Source organism: Salmo salar, chromosome 09 (assembly GCF_965601325.2).
Source record: "Salmo salar chromosome 09, fSalSal1, whole genome shotgun sequence".
NCBI classification, from domain to species: Eukaryota; Metazoa; Chordata; class Actinopteri; order Salmoniformes; family Salmonidae; genus Salmo; species Salmo salar.
In genome coordinates, this window is record NC_138299.1 from 146883038 (window position 1) to 146902046 (window position 19009).

General features: G+C 42.5%; 1 protein-coding gene across 1 annotated transcript in view; it reads left to right on the forward strand.

Annotated features, from left to right (window-relative positions):
- LOC106613164 (ephexin-1) overlaps positions 1-17654 on the forward strand; it is a 30292-nt gene extending 12638 nt beyond the window's left edge. The window contains exons 8-15 of the mRNA XM_045724737.2: positions 3009-3138; positions 3304-3378; positions 11918-12007; positions 12323-12486; positions 12678-12836; positions 12969-13048; positions 15708-15809; positions 15993-17654. Coding sequence (XP_045580693.1) covers positions 3009-3138; positions 3304-3378; positions 11918-12007; positions 12323-12486; positions 12678-12836; positions 12969-13048; positions 15708-15809; positions 15993-16243 — 1051 coding nt within the window. The 3' untranslated portion in view covers positions 16244-17654. The remainder of the gene's footprint in view (positions 1-3008; positions 3139-3303; positions 3379-11917; positions 12008-12322; positions 12487-12677; positions 12837-12968; positions 13049-15707; positions 15810-15992) is intronic.
- Positions 17655-19009: the final 1355 nt, after the last annotated feature.

Here is a 19009-nt window from a genome sequence, read left to right on the forward strand (position 1 = left end):
ATGCAGAGATGCGATTCGCCGCCTGGTTATCAGAAGGGGGAAAGGAGAAGATTAATTGTGTGTCGTCTGCATAGCAATGATAGGAGAGACCATATGAGGATATGACAGAGCCAAGTGACTTGGTGTATAGCGAGAATAGGAGAGGGCCTAGAACAGAGCCCTGGGGGACACCAGTGGTGAGAGCGCATGGTGCGGAGACAGATTCTCGCCACGCCACCTGGTAGGAGCGACCTGTCAGGTAGGACGCAATCCAAGCGTGGGCCGCGCCGGAGATGCCCAACTCGGAGAGGGTGGAGAGGAGGATCTGATGGTTCACAGTATCAAAGGCAGCAGATAGGTCTAGAAGGATGAGAGCAGAGGAGAGAGAGTTAGCTTTAGCAGTGCGGAGAGCCTCCGTGACACAGAGAAGAGCAGTCTCAGTTGAATGCCCAGTCTTGAAACCTGACTGATTAGGATCAAGAAGGTCATTCTGAGAGAGATAGCAGGAGAGCTGGCCAAGGACGGCACGTTCAAGAGTTTTGGAGAGAAAAGAAAGAAGGGATACTGGTCTGTAGTTGTTGACATCGGAGGGATCGAGTGTAGGTTTTTTCAGAAGGGGTGCAACTCTCGCTCTCTTGAAGACGGAAGGGACGTAGCCAGCGGTCAAGGATGAGTTGATGAGCGAGGTGAGGTAGGGGAGAAGGTCTCCGGAAATGGTCTGGAGAAGAGAGGAGGGGATAGGGTCAAGTGTGCAGGTTGTTGGGTGGCATATGTATATGTATATGTGTATATGTATATCTCTGTAACGTACAGTATGTGTCCCTGCTTGTGTCTGGGTGGATTTGTCTCTGTGCATATATATATATATGTGTGTGTCAGCCGGTATTAGTGTTTTTAATGAGAGAACAGAACAGGGTTTGTATTGATAATGATGGCAGGCTGATTGTGAGTGTGTGTGTGTATAAGTGTTTTTAATGAGGGAATAGAACAGGGATTGTATTGATAATGATGGCAGGCTGATTGTGAGTGTGTGTGTGTGTATTAGTGTTTTCAATGAGAGAATAGAACAGGGATTGTATTGATAATGATGGCAGGTTGATTGCGTTGCGTAGTAGCAGCAGCAGGGTGTGGTTGTTTGTCAACGTAGATGCCTGTCCTGTCCCTCACCACCATCACCACATACCTGAGAGAGCGACTGTGACGTTCCCATGCAGGCAGCCCTACAGGACAGATAGCGTGGATGGTAGAGACGCACTGGGAGCTGAGCCAGTTACCAAACACCAGACGAGTTTAGAGCTGTGAAACAATACCAAAATATGACATGCTGTAGGTCTGTACCAAGAGATTTAGGGTAGGAAACTCCATGGCATTGGGGCTAGATTTTAGGAACTCCATCACCTACCATATCACATCATTACATTTACTCACACCTTGTGACTGCCAAAATAAAGGAAACACCAACATAAGTGTCTTAATAGCGCATTGGGCCACCACGAGACAGAACAGCTTCAATGCACCTTGGCATAGATTCTACATGTGTCTGGAACTCTATAGGAGGGAGGCGACACCATTCTTCCACAAGAAACTCCACCATTTGGTGTTCTGTTGATGGTGCTGGAAAACGCTGTCTCAGGCGCCACCCCCGAATCTCCCATTAGTGTTCAATTGGGTTTGAGATCTGGTGACTGAGATGGCCATGACACATGGTTTGCATTATTTTCATACTCATCAAACCATTCAGTGACCACTCGTGGCCTGTGGATGGGGGCATTGTCATCCTATGGGGGCATAGCCATGGTAGCCCAAATAATGGCCTGCCCAGCATTTTTATACATGACCCTAGGCACGATGGGATGTTAATTGCTTAGTTAACTCAGCAACCACACCTGTGTGGAAACACCTGCTTTCAATATACATTGTATCCCTCATTTACTCAAGTGTTTCCATTATTTTGGCAGTTACCTGTATGTACTGTACTGACATGTTCCATATAATGTGAAATAGCGATCATCAGCATAGCATTAACAACCATTAACAACATACAGAGCGTCATTGACTGTGCTGTGAGTCACCTAGGTATCGGTGACATTAGTGTGAGCAGCTGTTTTGCTCTGCAGTGAGTGCATTCTCCCCTCAAGGCTGGCTGGGAGATTCTTAAGAGATTTTCACTGCTGCCTCTCATTCCTAAACAGATTATTGATAGACTGCACACAGAGAGGGCAACAATCGCAAAGTCACAGAGAGGGCAACAATCGCAAAAAACACCGCTCACTCTTCTAAAACACTATAGGAAAGAACTAAGCTTGCTGAGCTAGAGATAAGGCTTTAGAGAGGGAGACCTCTGCTGGGCAGTTGGTTGTACTGCCAAGACAGGTGACATAGTTAACAGGCGGCTGTGGTTTTTCGCAGGGAACATAGTATTGATGGATGGATCTGTGTGGTCGGTGTGTTTGGACCTGCCTGGATGACGTCAGTGTGGTGATTTGTTGCTCTGAGTAAAAGTTCCGCTAATATCATAAAGCATTAGTAATAGTAGTCTGCTGCAACATCTAGCAGTTCTGTGAAGCTTGTCTACTCTCTGCGTAGGCCGTCTGTGGTCAGACAACCTCATTGATTCAGTCTGTGGTGGCTTGAACAGCCTGTGTTTTGAGTTGGCTGTCTTTGTGGTGGTTCGAACATGCCTGTGTTTTGAGTTGGCTGTCTTTGTGGTGGTTTAAACATGTCTGTGTTTTGTGTTGACTGTCTTTGTGCTGGTTTGAACATGCCTGTGTTTTGAGTTGGCTGTCTTTGTGGTGGTTTGAACAGCCTGTGTTTTGAGTTGGCTGTCTTTGTAGTGGTTCGAACATGCCTGTGTTTTGAGTTGACTGTCTTTGTGGTGGTTTGAACATGCCTGTGTTTTGTGTTGGCTGTCTTTGTGGTAGTTTGAACAGCCTGTGTTTTGTGTTGGCTGTCTTTGTGGTGGTTTGAACAGCCTGTGTTTTGAGTTGGCTGTCTTTGTAGTGGTTCGAACATGCCTGTGTTTTGTCCAGACAGGGAAACCAGTCATTCCGTGAGGCCATGGCTAAGCTGGAGAACCAGCCGCATGTCCGAGGTCTCTCCTTCACCTCCTTCCTCATCCTCCCCTTCCAGAGGATCACAAGACTCAAAATGCTGGTCCAGGTAAGTGGAGCAAGAGAGTGGGCTGAACCAAGATGGGGGGAGCATAGCATTTCTGAATCGCAAATAATAGTTATGATAATGCTTCACTGTGTGCTAATATATTGCAGTATCAGTATCCAGGATGTAAGTTTTGCGTTGAGCTTCTGATGCTGTGTTTGCTTGCAGAACATTCTGAAGAAGGCGGAGGAGAATTCAAAGATGGAGGCCAATGCCATCAAGGCTCACCATCAGCTGGAGCAGGTACGGTAACAGTACCAAACCATTTACAGTACTAAACCAGTTTACAGTACCAAACCAGTCTGGGAGAGATGACAGAGTACTGGATTTGGTTCAGTACTGGCCTGGGGCATGTTCGAGGAAGTAGTGCGGGTTGTGATTATGGGCTCAGGGCGTGTCATGGTGTTGAGTGTTGCATCAAAAACAATCACCACCATCATTATGTTGGGAAGACTTAGTCTTGCCATGAATCTCTATGCTTTGTAAGGAATGATGACTGTCATGATGAGGTTAGTTGTAGTTGCCACAAACAAAGGAATGTGGTTTTAATTGGAGCATCAAGTATAGCCTCTACATAAATATTTGGTTCTCTCTGAAACAGGTTTAGCAATCTTTCCTTTGGACTCACAATTTGCCTATATTCTTTGCCTCCCAGTAATGTTTGTTAACTTCTATGAGCTACGTGGGACGCTAGCGTCCCACCTGCGGGACACAGCCAGTGAAATATCAGGGCGGCAAATTCAAAAACAACAAAATGTCATAATTCACCTTTCTCAAACATACACTTCTCCTTGATGTAACCACATTGTCTGATTTTAAAAAAGGCTTTACAGCCAAAGCAAAACATTAGATTATGTTAGGAGAATACATAGACAAAAATAATCACACAGCCATTTTCCAAGCAAGGACATGTGTCAATAAAACCCAAAACACAGCTAAATGAAGCACTAACCTTTGACGATCTTCATCAGATGACACTCCTAGGACATTGTTACACAATACATGTATGTTTTGTTTGATAAAGTTCATATTTATATCCAAAAACAGCATTTTACATTGGCTCATGATGTTCAGAAAATGTATTCCCACCAAAACCTCCGGTGAATGTGCACATCAATTTACAAAAATACTCATCATAAACGTTGACAAAATATATAACAATTATTTAAAGAATTATAGATAGACTACTCCTGGATGCAACCGCTGTGTCAGATTTTAGAATAGCTTTATGGAGAAAGAACATTTTTCAATATTCTGAGTACATAGCTCAGCCATCACAGCGAGATATACAGACACCTGCCAAGTTCGGGGCAACCTAAACTCAGAATTAGTATTAGAAATATTGTCTTACCTTTGCTGATCTTCGTCAGAATGCACTCCCAGGACTGCTACTTCCACAATAAATTTTGTTTTTGTTCGAAATACTCCATATTTATGTCCAAATACCTCCGTTTTGTTCAAGTGTACTAATCACTTATCCAAAGGCATAACGCGCGAGCGCGGAACCAGAGACAAAGTCAAAATGTTCCATTACCGTACTTAGAAGCATGTCAAACGCTGTTTAAAATCAATATTTATGGTATTTTTAACGTAAAATTGCGATAATATTCCAACCGGACAATAGCATATTCATTCAAGAAGAAAAAGAAGGAACGGCGCGCTCGTGTCACCGTGCATATCCAATCCCTTTGTTGCCAGGCAGTCCACTTAGTAACTGAGCTCCTATTATCTGCCCAGTGACAGGAGAATGCTCAAACCACTTTCTAGAGGCTGTTGACAGCCAATGGAAGCGTTAGGAAGTGCAACGTCACACCACAGACACTGTAGTTTCGATAGAGAATCAAAAGAAGAACTACAATTCTCAGACTTTCCACTTCCTGCTTGGATTTTTCACAGGTTTTTGCCTGCCATATGAGTTCTGTTATACTCACAGACACCATTCAAACAGTTTTAGAAACTTCAGAGTGTTTTCTATCCAAATCTACTAATACTATGCATATTCTAGTTTCTGGGCCAGAGTAGTAACCTGTTTAAATTGGGTACGTTTTTCATCCGGCCGTGAAAATACTGCCCCCTACACCCCAACAGGTTAAAGAGATTCTCCGGTACTTTTATATAATTTTTTGGAAGTAGTTCTGAAAGTGGCACTCATGAGCCACTCGACCTAGTCTCGGGCCTAACAACACCCGTGCCAATATATCCTCCAAACACCGGCTTCTTGGGCATGATCGCTAAATTATACCATGTCATTGTTGAATACTCCTTTCTGATTGGCACGAATGTCATTCTAGAATGTGCATTATTTCCCTATAACGCATGGTATATTTGCACGGTAGAATTCAATGGCTATAGTTCATTTTTACATGTTTTGTTTGAGCTGCTTTTGAAAGCAAAAGTCGAATTGAAAACATATTGGTATTATTGAATTTGATTTTTCTAATAGAAAGATTGAACTGATGATTTGGTTAAGCAAGTCTGTTTGTTTGGTTACCACGACAACTATTGTAGCTACAGTTGAAGTCAGAAGTTTACATACACCTTAGCAAAGTACATTTAAACTCAGTTTCACAATTTCTGACATTTAACCCTAGTAAAAATGCTGTGTCTTAGGTCAGTTAAGATCACCACTTTATTTTAAGAATGTGAAATGTCAGAATAATAGTAGAGTGATTTATTTCAACGTGCATTCTTTCATCACATTCCCAGTGAGTCAGAAGTTTACATACACTCAATTAGTATTTGGTAGCATTGCCTTTAACCTGTTATGGCTAGGGGGCAGTATTTTCACAGCCGGATAAAAAACGTACCCGATTTAATCTGATTATTACTCCTGCCCAGAAACTAGAATATGCATATAATTATTAGCTTTGGATAGAAAACACTCCAAAGTTTCTAAAACTGCTTGAATGGTGTCTGTGAGTATAACAGAACTCATTTGGCAGGCCAAAACCTGAGAAGATTCCATGCAGGAAGTGCCCTGTCTGACAATTTCTTGCCCTTCTTGATTATCTCTATCCATTACAGAGGATCTCTGCTGTTACGTGACACTTCCTACGGCTCCCATGGGCTCTCAGAAGGCGGCAAAAAGCTGAATCGTGGCTTTGCAGGCTCTGGCTGAAAAAAAAGTAGCGCGTTTGGGTAGTGGCTGGTTACAGTACTGTGAGACTCAGGCGCGTGCCCGCGTCGACCCCATGCCTTGTTTTCTTTCGTCTGTTTACCTAAACGCAGATTCCCGGTCGGAATATTATCGCTTTTTTACGAGAAAAATGGCATAAAAATGGATTTTAAACAGCGGTTGACATGCTTCGAAGTACGGTAATGGAATATTTAGAAATCTTTTGTCACGAATTGCGCCATGCTCGTGACCCTTATTTACACTTCGGATAGTGTCTTGAACGCACGAACAAAACACCGCTATTTGGATATAACGATGGATTATTTTGAACCAAACCAACATTTGTTATTGAAGTAGCAGTCCTGGGAGTGCATTCTGACGAAGAACACCAAAGGTAATCAAACTTTTGTAATAGTAAATCGGAGTTTGGTCAGGGCTAAACTTGGTCGGTGTCTAAATGGCTAGCCGTGATGGCTGGGCTATCTACTGAGAATATTGCAAAATGTGCTTTCACCGAAAAGCCATTTTAAAATCGGACATATCGAGTGCATAGAGGAGTTCTGTATTTATAATTCTTAAAATAATTTATGTTTTTTGTGAACGTTTATCATGAGTAATTTAGTAAATTCACCGGATGTTTGCGGGGGGTATGCTAGTTCTGTACGTCACATGCTAATGTAAAAAAGCTGGTTTTTGATATAAATATGAACTTGATTGAACAAAACATGCATGCATTGTATAACATAATGTCCTAGGGTTGTCATCTGATGAAGATCATCAAAGGTTAGTGCTGCATTTAGCTGTGGTTTTGTTTTTTGTGACATTATATGCTAGCTTGAAAAATGGGTGTGTGATTATTTCTGGCTGGGTACTCTGCTGACATAATCTAATGTTTTGCTTTCGCTGTAAAGCCTTTTTGAAATCGGACAGTGTGGTTAGATTAACGAGAGTCTTGTCTTTAAAATGCTGTAAAATAGTCATATGTTTGAAAAATTGAAGTTTTCGGATTTTAGAGGAGTTTGTATTTCGCGCCACGCCCATCATTGGATATTGGAGCAGGTGTTCCGCTAGCGGAACGTCTAGATGTAAGAGGTTAAATTGTTTAACTTGGGTCAAATGTTTCAGGTAGCCTTCCACAAGCTTCCCACAATAAGTTGGGTGAATTTTGGCCCATTTCTCCTGACAGAGCTGGTGTAACTGAGTCAGGTTTGTAGGCCTCCTTGCTCGCACACGCTTTTTCAGTTCTGCCCACAAATTTTCTCTAGGGTTGAGGTCAGGGCTTTGTGATGGCCACTCCAAAATACCTTGACTTTGTTGTCCTTAAACCATTTTGCCACAACTTTGGAAGTATGCTTGGGGCCATTGTCCATTTGGAAGCCCAATTTGCAACCAAGCTTTAACTTCCTGACTGATGTCTTGAGATGTTGCTTCAATATAGCCACATAATTTTCCTCCCTCATGATGCCATCTATTTTGTGAAGTGTTCTTCGGCTTGCAAGCCTCCCCCTTTTTCATCCAAACATAATGATGGTCATTATGGCCAAACCGTTCTATTTTTGTTTCATCAGACCAGAGGACATTTAACAAAAACGCACAATCTTTGTCCCCATGTGCAGTTGCAAACCTTAGTCTGGCTTTTTTATGGCGGTTTTGGAGCAGTGATTCCTTCCTTGCTGAGCAGCCTTTCAGGTTATGTCGATATAGGACTCGTTTTACTGTGGATATATACTGTTGTACCTGTTTCCTCCAGCATCTTCACAAGGTTCTTTGCTGCTGTTCTGGGATTGATTTGCACTTTTTGCACCAAAGTATGTTCATCTCTAGGAGACAGAACGCATCTCCTTCCTGAGCGGTATGATGGCTGTGTGGTCCCATGGTGTTTATACTTGCGTACTATTGTTTGTACAGATGAACGTAGTTCCTTCAGGTGTTTGGAAATTGCTCCCAAGGATGAACCAGACTTGTGGAGGTGTACAATTGTTTTTCTGAGGTCTTGGCTGATTTCTTTTGATTTTCCCATGATGTCAAGCAAAGAGGCACTGAGTTTGAAGGTAGGCCTTGAAATACATCCACAGGTACACCTCCAATTGACTCAAATGATGTCAATTAGCCTATCAGAAGCTTCTAAAGCCATGACATCATTTTCAGGAATTTTCCAAGCTGTTTAAAGGCACAGTCAACTTACTGTATGTAAACTTCTGACCCACTGGAATTGTGATACAGTGTTAAGTTAAATAAATTAATTAAGTTAAATAATCTGTCTGTAAACAATTGTTGGAAAAATTATTTGTGTCATGCACAAAGTAGATTGACAAAACTATAGTTTGTTAACTAGTATGGGCTATGTGGGACGCTAGCGTCCCACCTGCGGGACACAGCCAGTGAAATAGCAGGGCGGCAAATTCAAAACAGCAAAAATCTCATAATTCAAATTTCTCAAACATACAACTATTTTACACCATTGTAAAGATACACGTCTCCTTAACCCAACCACATTGTCCGGTTTTAAAAAGGCTTTACGGCGAAAGCAAAACATTAGATTATGTTAGGAGAGTGCCTAAAAAATAAAAGCCACACAGCCATTTTCCAAGCAAGGACAGGCATCACAAAAACCAGAAATACAGCTAAAATTAACCCCTGTGCGGCCAGCGAAAAATCATATCGCCATTAGCATAACAAAATTTAATAATAAAAAAAAAAAAATGTTTTTTCAAATTATATCGTTTTATAGATACCCCTCTCCTGAATCGAACCACGTTGTCCGATTTCAAAAAGGCTTTACAGCAAAAGCAAAACATTAGATTGTTAGGAGTATATCGTAAAAGTAGCCACATAGCCATTTTCCGACCAACCACATGCATCACAACTAACCAAAAAACAGCTAAATGCAGCACTAACCTTTGACAATCTTCATCAGATGACACACCTAGGACATCATGTTACACAATACATGCATTCTTTTGTTCGATAAAGTTCATATTTATATATAAAAACTGCATTTTACATCGGTGCGTAACGTTGACTTAACTATTTTCCCTCAAATGCATCCGATGAAACAAAGCTACAATTTACTAAATTACTATTCGAAAACATTTTTAAAACGTAATATTGTCATTCTAAGATTTATAGATGAATATCTCTTGAAAGCACCTGTAATACCAGATTTAAAAATAACTTTACTGGGTAATCACACTTTGCGATAAAAGGGGATGCGATACTCAGAAAATTACCTAGTAAATATAGGTCTGCGCCATTTTGGAACAATCGCATATCACATCTAGTCTTGTATACTATTGTCAATAATCCCTTACCTTTGGTTGTCTTCATCAGAAAGCACTTCCAGGAATCCCAGGTCCACAACAAATGTATTTTCGTTCGAAAAAATTACTCCTTTATGTTCCAAGAGCTTGTTCTTGTTAGCGCGTCTGAAGGCTGCTCCAAAACTTCCGTCGGCCACGGGACAGCTATTTCGAGAAAAAGCATTTTTTTTCCATTTAGGTTCGTTCAAACATGTCAAACGTTCTATAACATAAATCTTCAGGGCCTGTTTCAACAAGAGAGCCAATAAGATTCGAGGGGGACGATTGCATTGTGTTTCAAAACGTTTCGAAAGGGGAGGGTAGACAAGGCCGCCGGCGTCATAATGGTGATGGCCCTCCTCATGTGACCAATTTCAACAGCGTCTCATTCATTCAGTTTTAACAGTAGGAGACTCAAACCACTTTGTAAAGACTGGGGACATCTAGTGGAAGCAATAGGAAGTGCTCAATGAACCATAGCTCACGGTGTGAGTAATAGGTAAAGATGTGAAGTTGAGTCCACAATTCAGAATTCCACATCCTGTTACGATCGGTCTCGGGGTTTTGACTGCCATATGAGTTCTGTTATACTCACAGACACCATTCAAACAGTTTTAGAAACTTTAGGGTGTTTTCTATCCACAAGTATTAATTATATGCATATCATAGCTTCTGAGTTTGAGTAGGAGGCCGTTTAAAATGGGCACAAATTTTTTTCAAAAATCGCTTTAGCGCCCCCTATCCTAGGGGAACGCCAAGAGGTTAAGCACTAACCTTTGATGATCTTCATCAGATGGCACTCATAGGACTTCATGTTATACAATACATGTATGTTTTGCTCGATAAAGTTCATATTTATATCCAAAAACCCCATTTTACATTGGCCCATAATGTTCAGAAATGCTTTTCCTCCGAAAACTTCCAGTGAATGAGCACATCAATTTACAGAAATACTCATCATAAACGTTGATAAAATATTAAACTGTTATTCAAAGAATTATAGATAAACATCTCCTTAATGCAACTGCTGTGACAGATTTCAAAAAAGCTTCACAGGAAAAGCGCACTTTGCAATAATCTGAGTACGGCGCTCAGAAAACAACAGCAGGCAATACAGATACCCGCTATTTTGGAGTCATCTAAAATCATAAATAGCATTATAAATATTCACTTACCTTTGATGATCTTCATCAGAATGCACTCCTAGGAATCCCAGGTCCACAATAAATGTTGTTTTGTTCGATAAAGTCCATAATTTATGTCCTTTTTGTTCGCACATTCAGTAAGCTACTCCAAATGTAGGAAGCGTGCAGAAAATTTCACGACAAAGTTAAAAAAAAGTTATATTTACGTTCGTAGAAACATGTGAAACGATGAATAGCATCAATCTTTAGGGCCTTTTTAACATAAAACTTCAATAATATTCCAACCGGACGATTCCAATGTCTTGAAAAATGTAATGGAACACAGCTAACTCTCACGTGAATGCACGCCAATGAACTCATGTCCACTCCTGAGTCAACAACTTCCAACTTCCTTTGTTCGCTCTCTGTTCACCATAGAAGCCTCAAACAACTTTCTAAAGACTGTTGACATCTAGTGGAAGCCTTAGGAAGTGCAAAATGAACCCTAAGTCACTGTATACTGAAACGGCCCAGTCTTGAAAAACTACAAACCACTTCCTGGTTGGATTTTCTCTCAGGTTTTTGCCTGCCATATGAGTTCTGTTATACTCACAGACATCATTCAAACAGTTCTAGAAACTTCAGAGTGTTTCTATCCAAATCTACTAATAATATGCACATCCTACATTCTGAGCCCAAGTAGTAGGCAGTTTAATTTGGGCACGTCATTCATCCGAATTTCCGAATACTGGCCCGTCACTAAAAAGTTTTAACAAGAAATTTGTGGAGTGGTTGAAAAATGAGTTTTAATGACTCCAACGTAATTGTATGTAAACTTCCGACTTAAACTGTATCTAGTAAACTTGCTAGCTACTTCAGTGGATGTTGAACACATTTCTATTGGCAAATGAACACATTTCTAGTGGCAAATGTGTTAAATTATAGCCTTGGTATAAGGGATATTCAACTCGGGGCTCTTAGAGTTCTCTGGAAAATAATGCAACTCTGTAGGTCAGTTCCGAACACACCTTCTACATCGTTCATTATTTTCCATAGAGTGCATTACCCTCGTTGATTATCCCTTACATAAACTACACATTGACACATCCAGCCCAAAGCAGGAGATTTAAAAAATACTTACTAGTCACCAAAGTTCCAGAGCATGTCTTTAACTGCCTATATACAATTCCAAGGGAGTGTTGGGATGTGTTCCTTATATAATGGTTTGTTTGCCCGATTGTCAGATTGTGAAGGAGTGCAACGAGGGTGTGAGGAAGATGAGTCGTACAGAGGAACTCATCAGCATTGAGAAAACACTGGAGTTCAAGTCTAAGGTACCTGCAGTCGCCAGTCATGTGACAGCATGTCAATATTCTGTATAGTCAGTGAAATTGCCAGACTGGCACAAACAGACGTGGTCAAAGGTTATCTATCTCAGTTAGGTTCCAAGCATTTGGCTACACCCTCAGTAACATCTGCTAAATATATGTATGTGAACTATGAAATTTGATTTGATTGCTTGTTTGATTCCTTTAAGGAGGTCGATAGACCGAAATGTTGGCATTTCAACAGCAAAAAAACTGATGTAAAAAAGTGATCTCTATGATCTATAATAACCCTGAGTTGAACCTGTGACCCTCTCCCTCCAGTCGGTGCCGGTGATCTCCCACTCCCGCTGGCTGCTGAAGAAGGGTGAGGTGCAGCAGATGACCGGGCCAAAGAGCACTAGGACCATGCGGAGTAAGAAGCTCCACCACCCTGTCTACCTGTTCCTCTTCAACAACCTGCTGCTCATCACCAAGCGCAGCTCCAGGTCAGCACATGACATCATCACACAGAGACAGCTAGTGGTCATTGGGGGTCGCAGTGCACACCCACTTTCAGTCTGGGACTTTCTATTGCCCCCCCAACACATCATTTTGTATACAGGCAGTTTTGAAATCTACTACCTGCCAAACTGCCCTTTGTCACATGAGGCTTTGTATATGTGTGTGTCTTCATCAGTGGTGAGAAGTTCCAGGTGCTGGACTCGTGCACGCGGGCCATGCTGAGGACTGAGGACATGGAAGACCAGGGTCAGATGCTGGCTAACGTGTTTAACCTGAAACTTCTAGAAAACCAGGAGGAGAGGCATGCCAACTACATGCTCAAGACCTCCAGCATGTGAGTGACTACAACTAACAGCATTATATATGAGTCTCAAGCCCCCTCGGCACCTAGTGTACTCAGTACTTCTCTATATGTCATTGATCCATTATGAACAATCTCCCACGTGTGCCTGTGTGCTGCTGCCAGGAGTGATAAGCTGCGCTGGATCTGTGCTCTCACGCCAAACCGCCGCACGCGATTCATGTCCACCAGCGCCCACCAACCAGGTGAGACGTACACAAAGATGACACACACCAACAAAGAGATGACATCCACTACTCACAGCTGAACTTTTAGGTACCAAATAACAGGTGGTATACACTACCATTCAAAAGTTTGGGGTCACTTAGAAATGTCTTTGTTTTCCAAGAAATGAGTTGCAAAATGAATAGGAAATGCAGTCAAGACGTTGACAAGGGTTTCTCATGATGTCAAGCAAAGAGGCAGTGAGTTTGAAGGTAGGCCTTGAAATACATCCACAGGTACACCTCCAATTGACTCAAATGATGTCAATTAGCCTATCAGAAGCTTCTAAAGCCATGACATCATTTTCAGGAATTTTCCAAGCTGTTTACAGGCACAGTCAACTTAGTGTATGTAAACTTCTGACCCACTGGAATTGTGATACAGTGAATTCTAAGTTAAATAATCTGTCTGTAAACAATTGTTGGAAAATGACTTGTGTCATGCACAAAGTAGATGTCCTACCGACTTGCCAAAACAATAGTTTGTTAACAAGAAATTTGTGGAGTGGTTGAAAAACGAGTTTTAATGACTCCAACGTAAGTGTATGTAAACTTCCGACTTCAACTGTATCTAGTAAACTTGCTAGCTACTTCAGTGGATTTTGAACACATTTCTAGTGGCAAATGTGCTAAATTATAGCCATGGTATAAAAGGGATAATCAACTCGGGGCTCTTTGCGTTCTCTGGAAAATAATGCAACTCTGTAGGTCAGTTCCGAACACACCTTCTACGTCGTTCATTATTTTCCATTGAACGCATTACCCTCGTTGATTATCCCTTACATAAACTACACATTGATACATCCAGCCCAAAGCGGGAGATTTAAAAAATACATACTAGTCGCCAAAGTTACGGAGCATGTCTTTAACTGCCTATATAGAATTCCAAGGGAGTGTTGGGATAGGTTCCTTATATAATGGTTTATTTGTGCATATGTCAGATTGTGAAGGAGTGCAACGAGGGTGTGAGGAAGATGAGTCGTACCTAGGAACTCATCAGCATTGAGTAAACACTGGAATTCAAGTCTAAGAAATGTCCTTGTTCTCCATGAAAACATACATGAAAGTAGTTGCAAAATGAATAGGAAATATAGTCAAGATGTTGACAAGGTTATAAATAATGATTTTTAATTGAAATAATAATTGTGTCCTTCAAACTTTGCTTTTGTCAAAGAATCCTCCATTTGCAGAAATTGCAGCCTTGCAGACCTTTGGCATTCCAGTTGTCAATTTGTTGAGGTAATCTGAAGAGATTTCACCCCATGCTTCCTGAAGCACCTCCCACAAGTTGGATTGGCTTGTTGGGCACTTCTTATGTACCATACGGTCAAGCTGCTCCCACAACAGCTCAATAGGGTTGAGTTCCGGTGACTGTGCTGGCTACTCCATTATAGACAGAATACCAGCTGACTGCTTCTTCCCTAAATAGTACTTGCATAGTTTGGAGCTGTGCTTTGGGTCATTGTCCTGCTGTAGGAGGAAATTGGCTTCAATTAAGCGCCGTCCATGGCATGGCATTGCAAAATGGAGTGATAGCCTTCCTTCTTCAAGATCCCTTTTACCCTGTTCAAATCTCCCACTTAACCACCACCAAAGCACCCCCAGACCATCACATTGCCTCCACCATGCTTGACAGATGGCGTCAAGCACTTCTCCAGCATCTTTTCATTTTTTCTGCGTCTCACGAATGTTCTTCTTTGTGATCCGAACACCTCAAACTTAGATTCGACTGTCAATAACACTTTTTTCCCCATCTACGTCTGTCCAGTGTCTGTATTCTTTTGCCCATCTTAATCTTTTCTTTTTATTGGCCAGTCTGAGATATGGCTGTTTCTTTGCAACTCTGCCAAGAAGGCCAGCATCCCGGAGTCGCCTCTTCACTGTTGACATTAAGACTGGTGTTTTGCGGGTACTATTTAATGAAGCTGCCAGTTGAGGACTAAAGAGGCGTCTGTTTCTCAAACTAGACACTCTAATGTACTTGTCCTCTTGCTCAGTTCTGCACCGGGGCCTCCCACTCCTCTTTCTATTCTGGTTAGAACCAGTTTGCGCTGTTCTGTGAAGGGAGTAGTACACAGCGTTGTACGAGATCTTCAGTTTCTTGGAAATTTCTCGCATGGAATAGCCTTCATTTCTCAGAACAAGAATAGACTGATGAGTTTCAGAAGAAAGTGCTTTGTTTCTTGCCATTTTGAGCCTGTACTTGAACCCACAAATGCTGATGCTTCAGATACTCAACTAGTCTAAAGAAGGCCAGTTTTATTGCTTCTAATCAGAACAACAGTTTCCAGCTGTGCTAAAATAATTGCAAAACGGTTTTCTAATGATCAATTCGCCTTTAAAAATGATAAACTTGGATTAGCTAACACAACGTGCCATTGGAACACAGGAGTGATGGTTGCTGATAATGGGTCTCTGTACACCTATGTAGATATTCCATTCAAAATCAGCCGTTTACATCTACAATAGTCATTTACAACATTAAAAATGTCTACACTGTATTTCTGATCAATTTGATGTTATTTTAATGGACAAAAAAAGGAGCTTTTCTTTCAAAAACAAGGACATTTCTAAGTGACCCCAAACTTTTGAACGGTAGTGTATATGTTATTAATGTGTGTGTGCGTGCGTGTGTGGTCAGCCTCTCCTCAGGTCCAGTGTATTCAGTCATACTCGTCTCAAGAGCCAGATGAGCTGTCCATTGAGATGGCTGACGTGTTGAACATCCTGGAGAGGACAGATGGTGAGACCAGACAACATATCTCCTGAGAGATCTTAGTACTAGGATCTCTAGTGCAGATTCAATAGGCTGCCTGTTAGTTAATATCTCTCCCTTTACTCCCTTTCTTTCTTTACCTACACTCCTCTTCCACTCTTCCCTCTCTCTCCCTTCTCTCTCTCTCTCTTGCTCCTCTCGCCCCCTCAGACTGGATGATGGGTGAGAGGCTCCATGATGGAGAGAAGGGCTGGTTCCCCTGTCGGGTAGTAGAGGAGATCAAGAACCAGGAAGTGCGGGCCCAGAACCTCAGGGAGTGCCAGAGGATCCACCTGGCCCAGGAAGGGGGCGCTTCCTCAGGGGCCAGGCTGGGCTCCAGGGGTGGCAGACGCACCCCCAAAACTCCCAAAGTTTCAAATTTCTTCGGTACCTGGACTGACCAGTCAGAGGAGGAACAGTGAAGCACATGATATTCCACCCTGAAAGTGATTGGTTGGAACCCCCTGGCATCAATTTTACTGGACCACATGGATCAAATGACAGAGATCATGTGATGTGAGCATGGGATTGCATTGGAAGAAAGTGGCATCATGCAATGACATTATTTCCTATTAACTGTTTCCCTTTCTCAGGTGGTTTTGGTGTGCCAGGTTTTAGGGTCCCAGGCTCCAGGGTTTAGGGTCCTAGGCTCCAGGGTTTAGGGTCCTAGGCTCCAGGGTTAAGGGTCCTAGGCTCCAGGGTTTAGGGTCCTAGGCTCCAGGGTTTAGGGTCCCAGGCTCCAGGGTTTAGGGTCCTACGATCAGATCAGAGACATTATTTCCTATTAACTGTTTCCCTTTCGCAGGTGGTTTTGGTGTGCCAGGTTTTAGGGTCCCAGGCTCCATGGTTTAGGGTCCTAGGCTCCAGGGTTTAGGGTCCTAGGGTCCAGGGTTTAGGGTCCTAGGCTCCAGGGTTTAGGGTTCTAGGCTCCAGGGTTTAGGGTCCTAGGCTCCAGGGTTTAGGGTCCCAGGCTCCAGGGTTTAGGGTCCTACGATCAGAGTACTCCTTCCATAACTCCAACGCACTGCATGTCTTACACTACTTCCAGTGGAATGATTCAGCAATAACAGTCTAACTGTAAAACAAGGCTCCGGTGGAACAGGAGCTATGCATGTGATGGGAGAAGAAAACCACAGAAACAGTTCTCAAGGGGATGGTAACATGTGAATATATCATAACCTTGCCTCAACTGCATGGGCCAATTTTTGTAAATTTTTTTTGAAGAGCTTCTTTGTTAGAGATTTAATTCCCCCAGAACAATGGCTTGACGATCCACCCCTTTGTAAAGAGCAACTCCTCTATTGAAACCATACAAGAAGCACGTTTTAAAATCCGCCCACCAGCACTGAATGGAAATTAACCGTGAATGTTTCATGATTCTGTACAGTAAATAGAACAATCACATGACAGAGTGCTCAGTATTGGGCTGGAGGTAATTGACTGGAGAAGACGAGCCCTACAGATTCACAGGCCTTGCTTAATCAGTGGACGTGTTCTTGGGGCCAGTTCCCTTGCCAATACTGATATGCCACTTACACATGCACACTGACATACGCACGCACACACACACACACTTGGGTAAATGCTGCACAACTTCTCCAACGTCAAAAACCCTCCACAGACACCTGGTCCTGAAGCATCTGCACAGAATGGGCCAGCACACCGACAGCACTGGAATGGCATGCGAGTGACAAAACGTGTGTGTATGATGAGTATGTGAACGTGTACATACTGTATGCCTTGAATGTTCAATATATAATTACTGAAACATTGTGTAATTTAATTATGTAAGAAGTAATTTATTGTTAATAAAATCTAAATCTGAAATTCAAATGGACATTGCTGATAACTGGTTTGACTGGTATTTAACCCACGTGTTAAACCCTGATTTAGGTTAATCTCTGAATGAATTCCTGGTAATATGGAGATGTGATTTAACCAGCATAAAGGTTATCAGGTGGTGAATAAGAACCCTGTCTTGCTGACACAATATTCATGTTTACAAAACATTTTATAAACATTAAACCATCTTTTAACATACTACTTGAAAAATTGAGCATTACTATATATACACTACATGAACAAAAAGTATGTGGACACCTGCTTGTCGAACATCTCATTCCAAAATTGTGAGCATTAATATGGAGTTGGTCCCCCTTTGCTGTTATAACAGCCTCCACTCTTCTGGGAAGGCTTTCCACTAGATGTTGGAACATTGTTGCGGGGATTTGCTTCCATTCAGCCATAATAACATTAGTGAGGTCGAGCACTGATGTTGGGCGATTAGGCCTGGCTCACAGTCGGTGTTCTAATTCATCCCAAAGGTGTTCGATGGAGATGAGGTCAGGTCTCTGTGCAGGCCAGTCAAGTTCCTCCACACCGATCTCAAACCATTTCTGTATGGACGGGAAAGGGTCTTCCCCAAACTGTTGCCCCAAAGTTGGAAGCACAGAATCATCTAGAATGTCACTGTATGCTGCCTAGCCCGAACCATGAAAAACAGCCCCAGACTATTATTCCTCCTCCACCAAACTTTACAGTTGGCACTATGCATTTGGGTAGGAAGCGTTCTCCTGGCATCCGACAAACCCAGATTCGCCTGTCAGACTACCAGAAGGTGAAGCGTAATTAATCACCCCAGAGAACACATTTCCACTGCTCCAGAGTCCAATGACGGCAAGTTTTACACCACTCCAGCCAACGCTTGGCATTGAGCATCATGATCTTAGGCTTGTGTGCGGCTGCTCTGCCATGGAAACCCATTTCATGAAGCTCCCGACTAACAGTTTTTGTGCTAACGTTACTTCCAGAGGTAGTGAGTTTTTCATCCGTTTCACCCGTTTCTCCGCATTAATTCTTGGAACAAGTCACAGGTAAACGTTGTTGCGTTGTTGGACACCAGAGAGTCCGGCAGACCATGGGTTGCAAACACCTGCCGAAGCTTTTCGATGGTTGTGGTCGCTGTGATGTTGCTCATGATGTGCGCCTCCAGCCACTTGTAGTGCGCGTCCACCATGACAAGGAACATGTGACCCATGAAAGGGCCTGCAAAGTCTATGTGCAGCCTGGACCATGGGCGGTCAGGCCACTCCCACAGATGTAGTGGCGCGGACGGCGCCATCTTCTGGTTGATCTGGCACTCAGAACATGATTTAACTTTGTCTTCTACCTCCTGATCCATGTTAGGC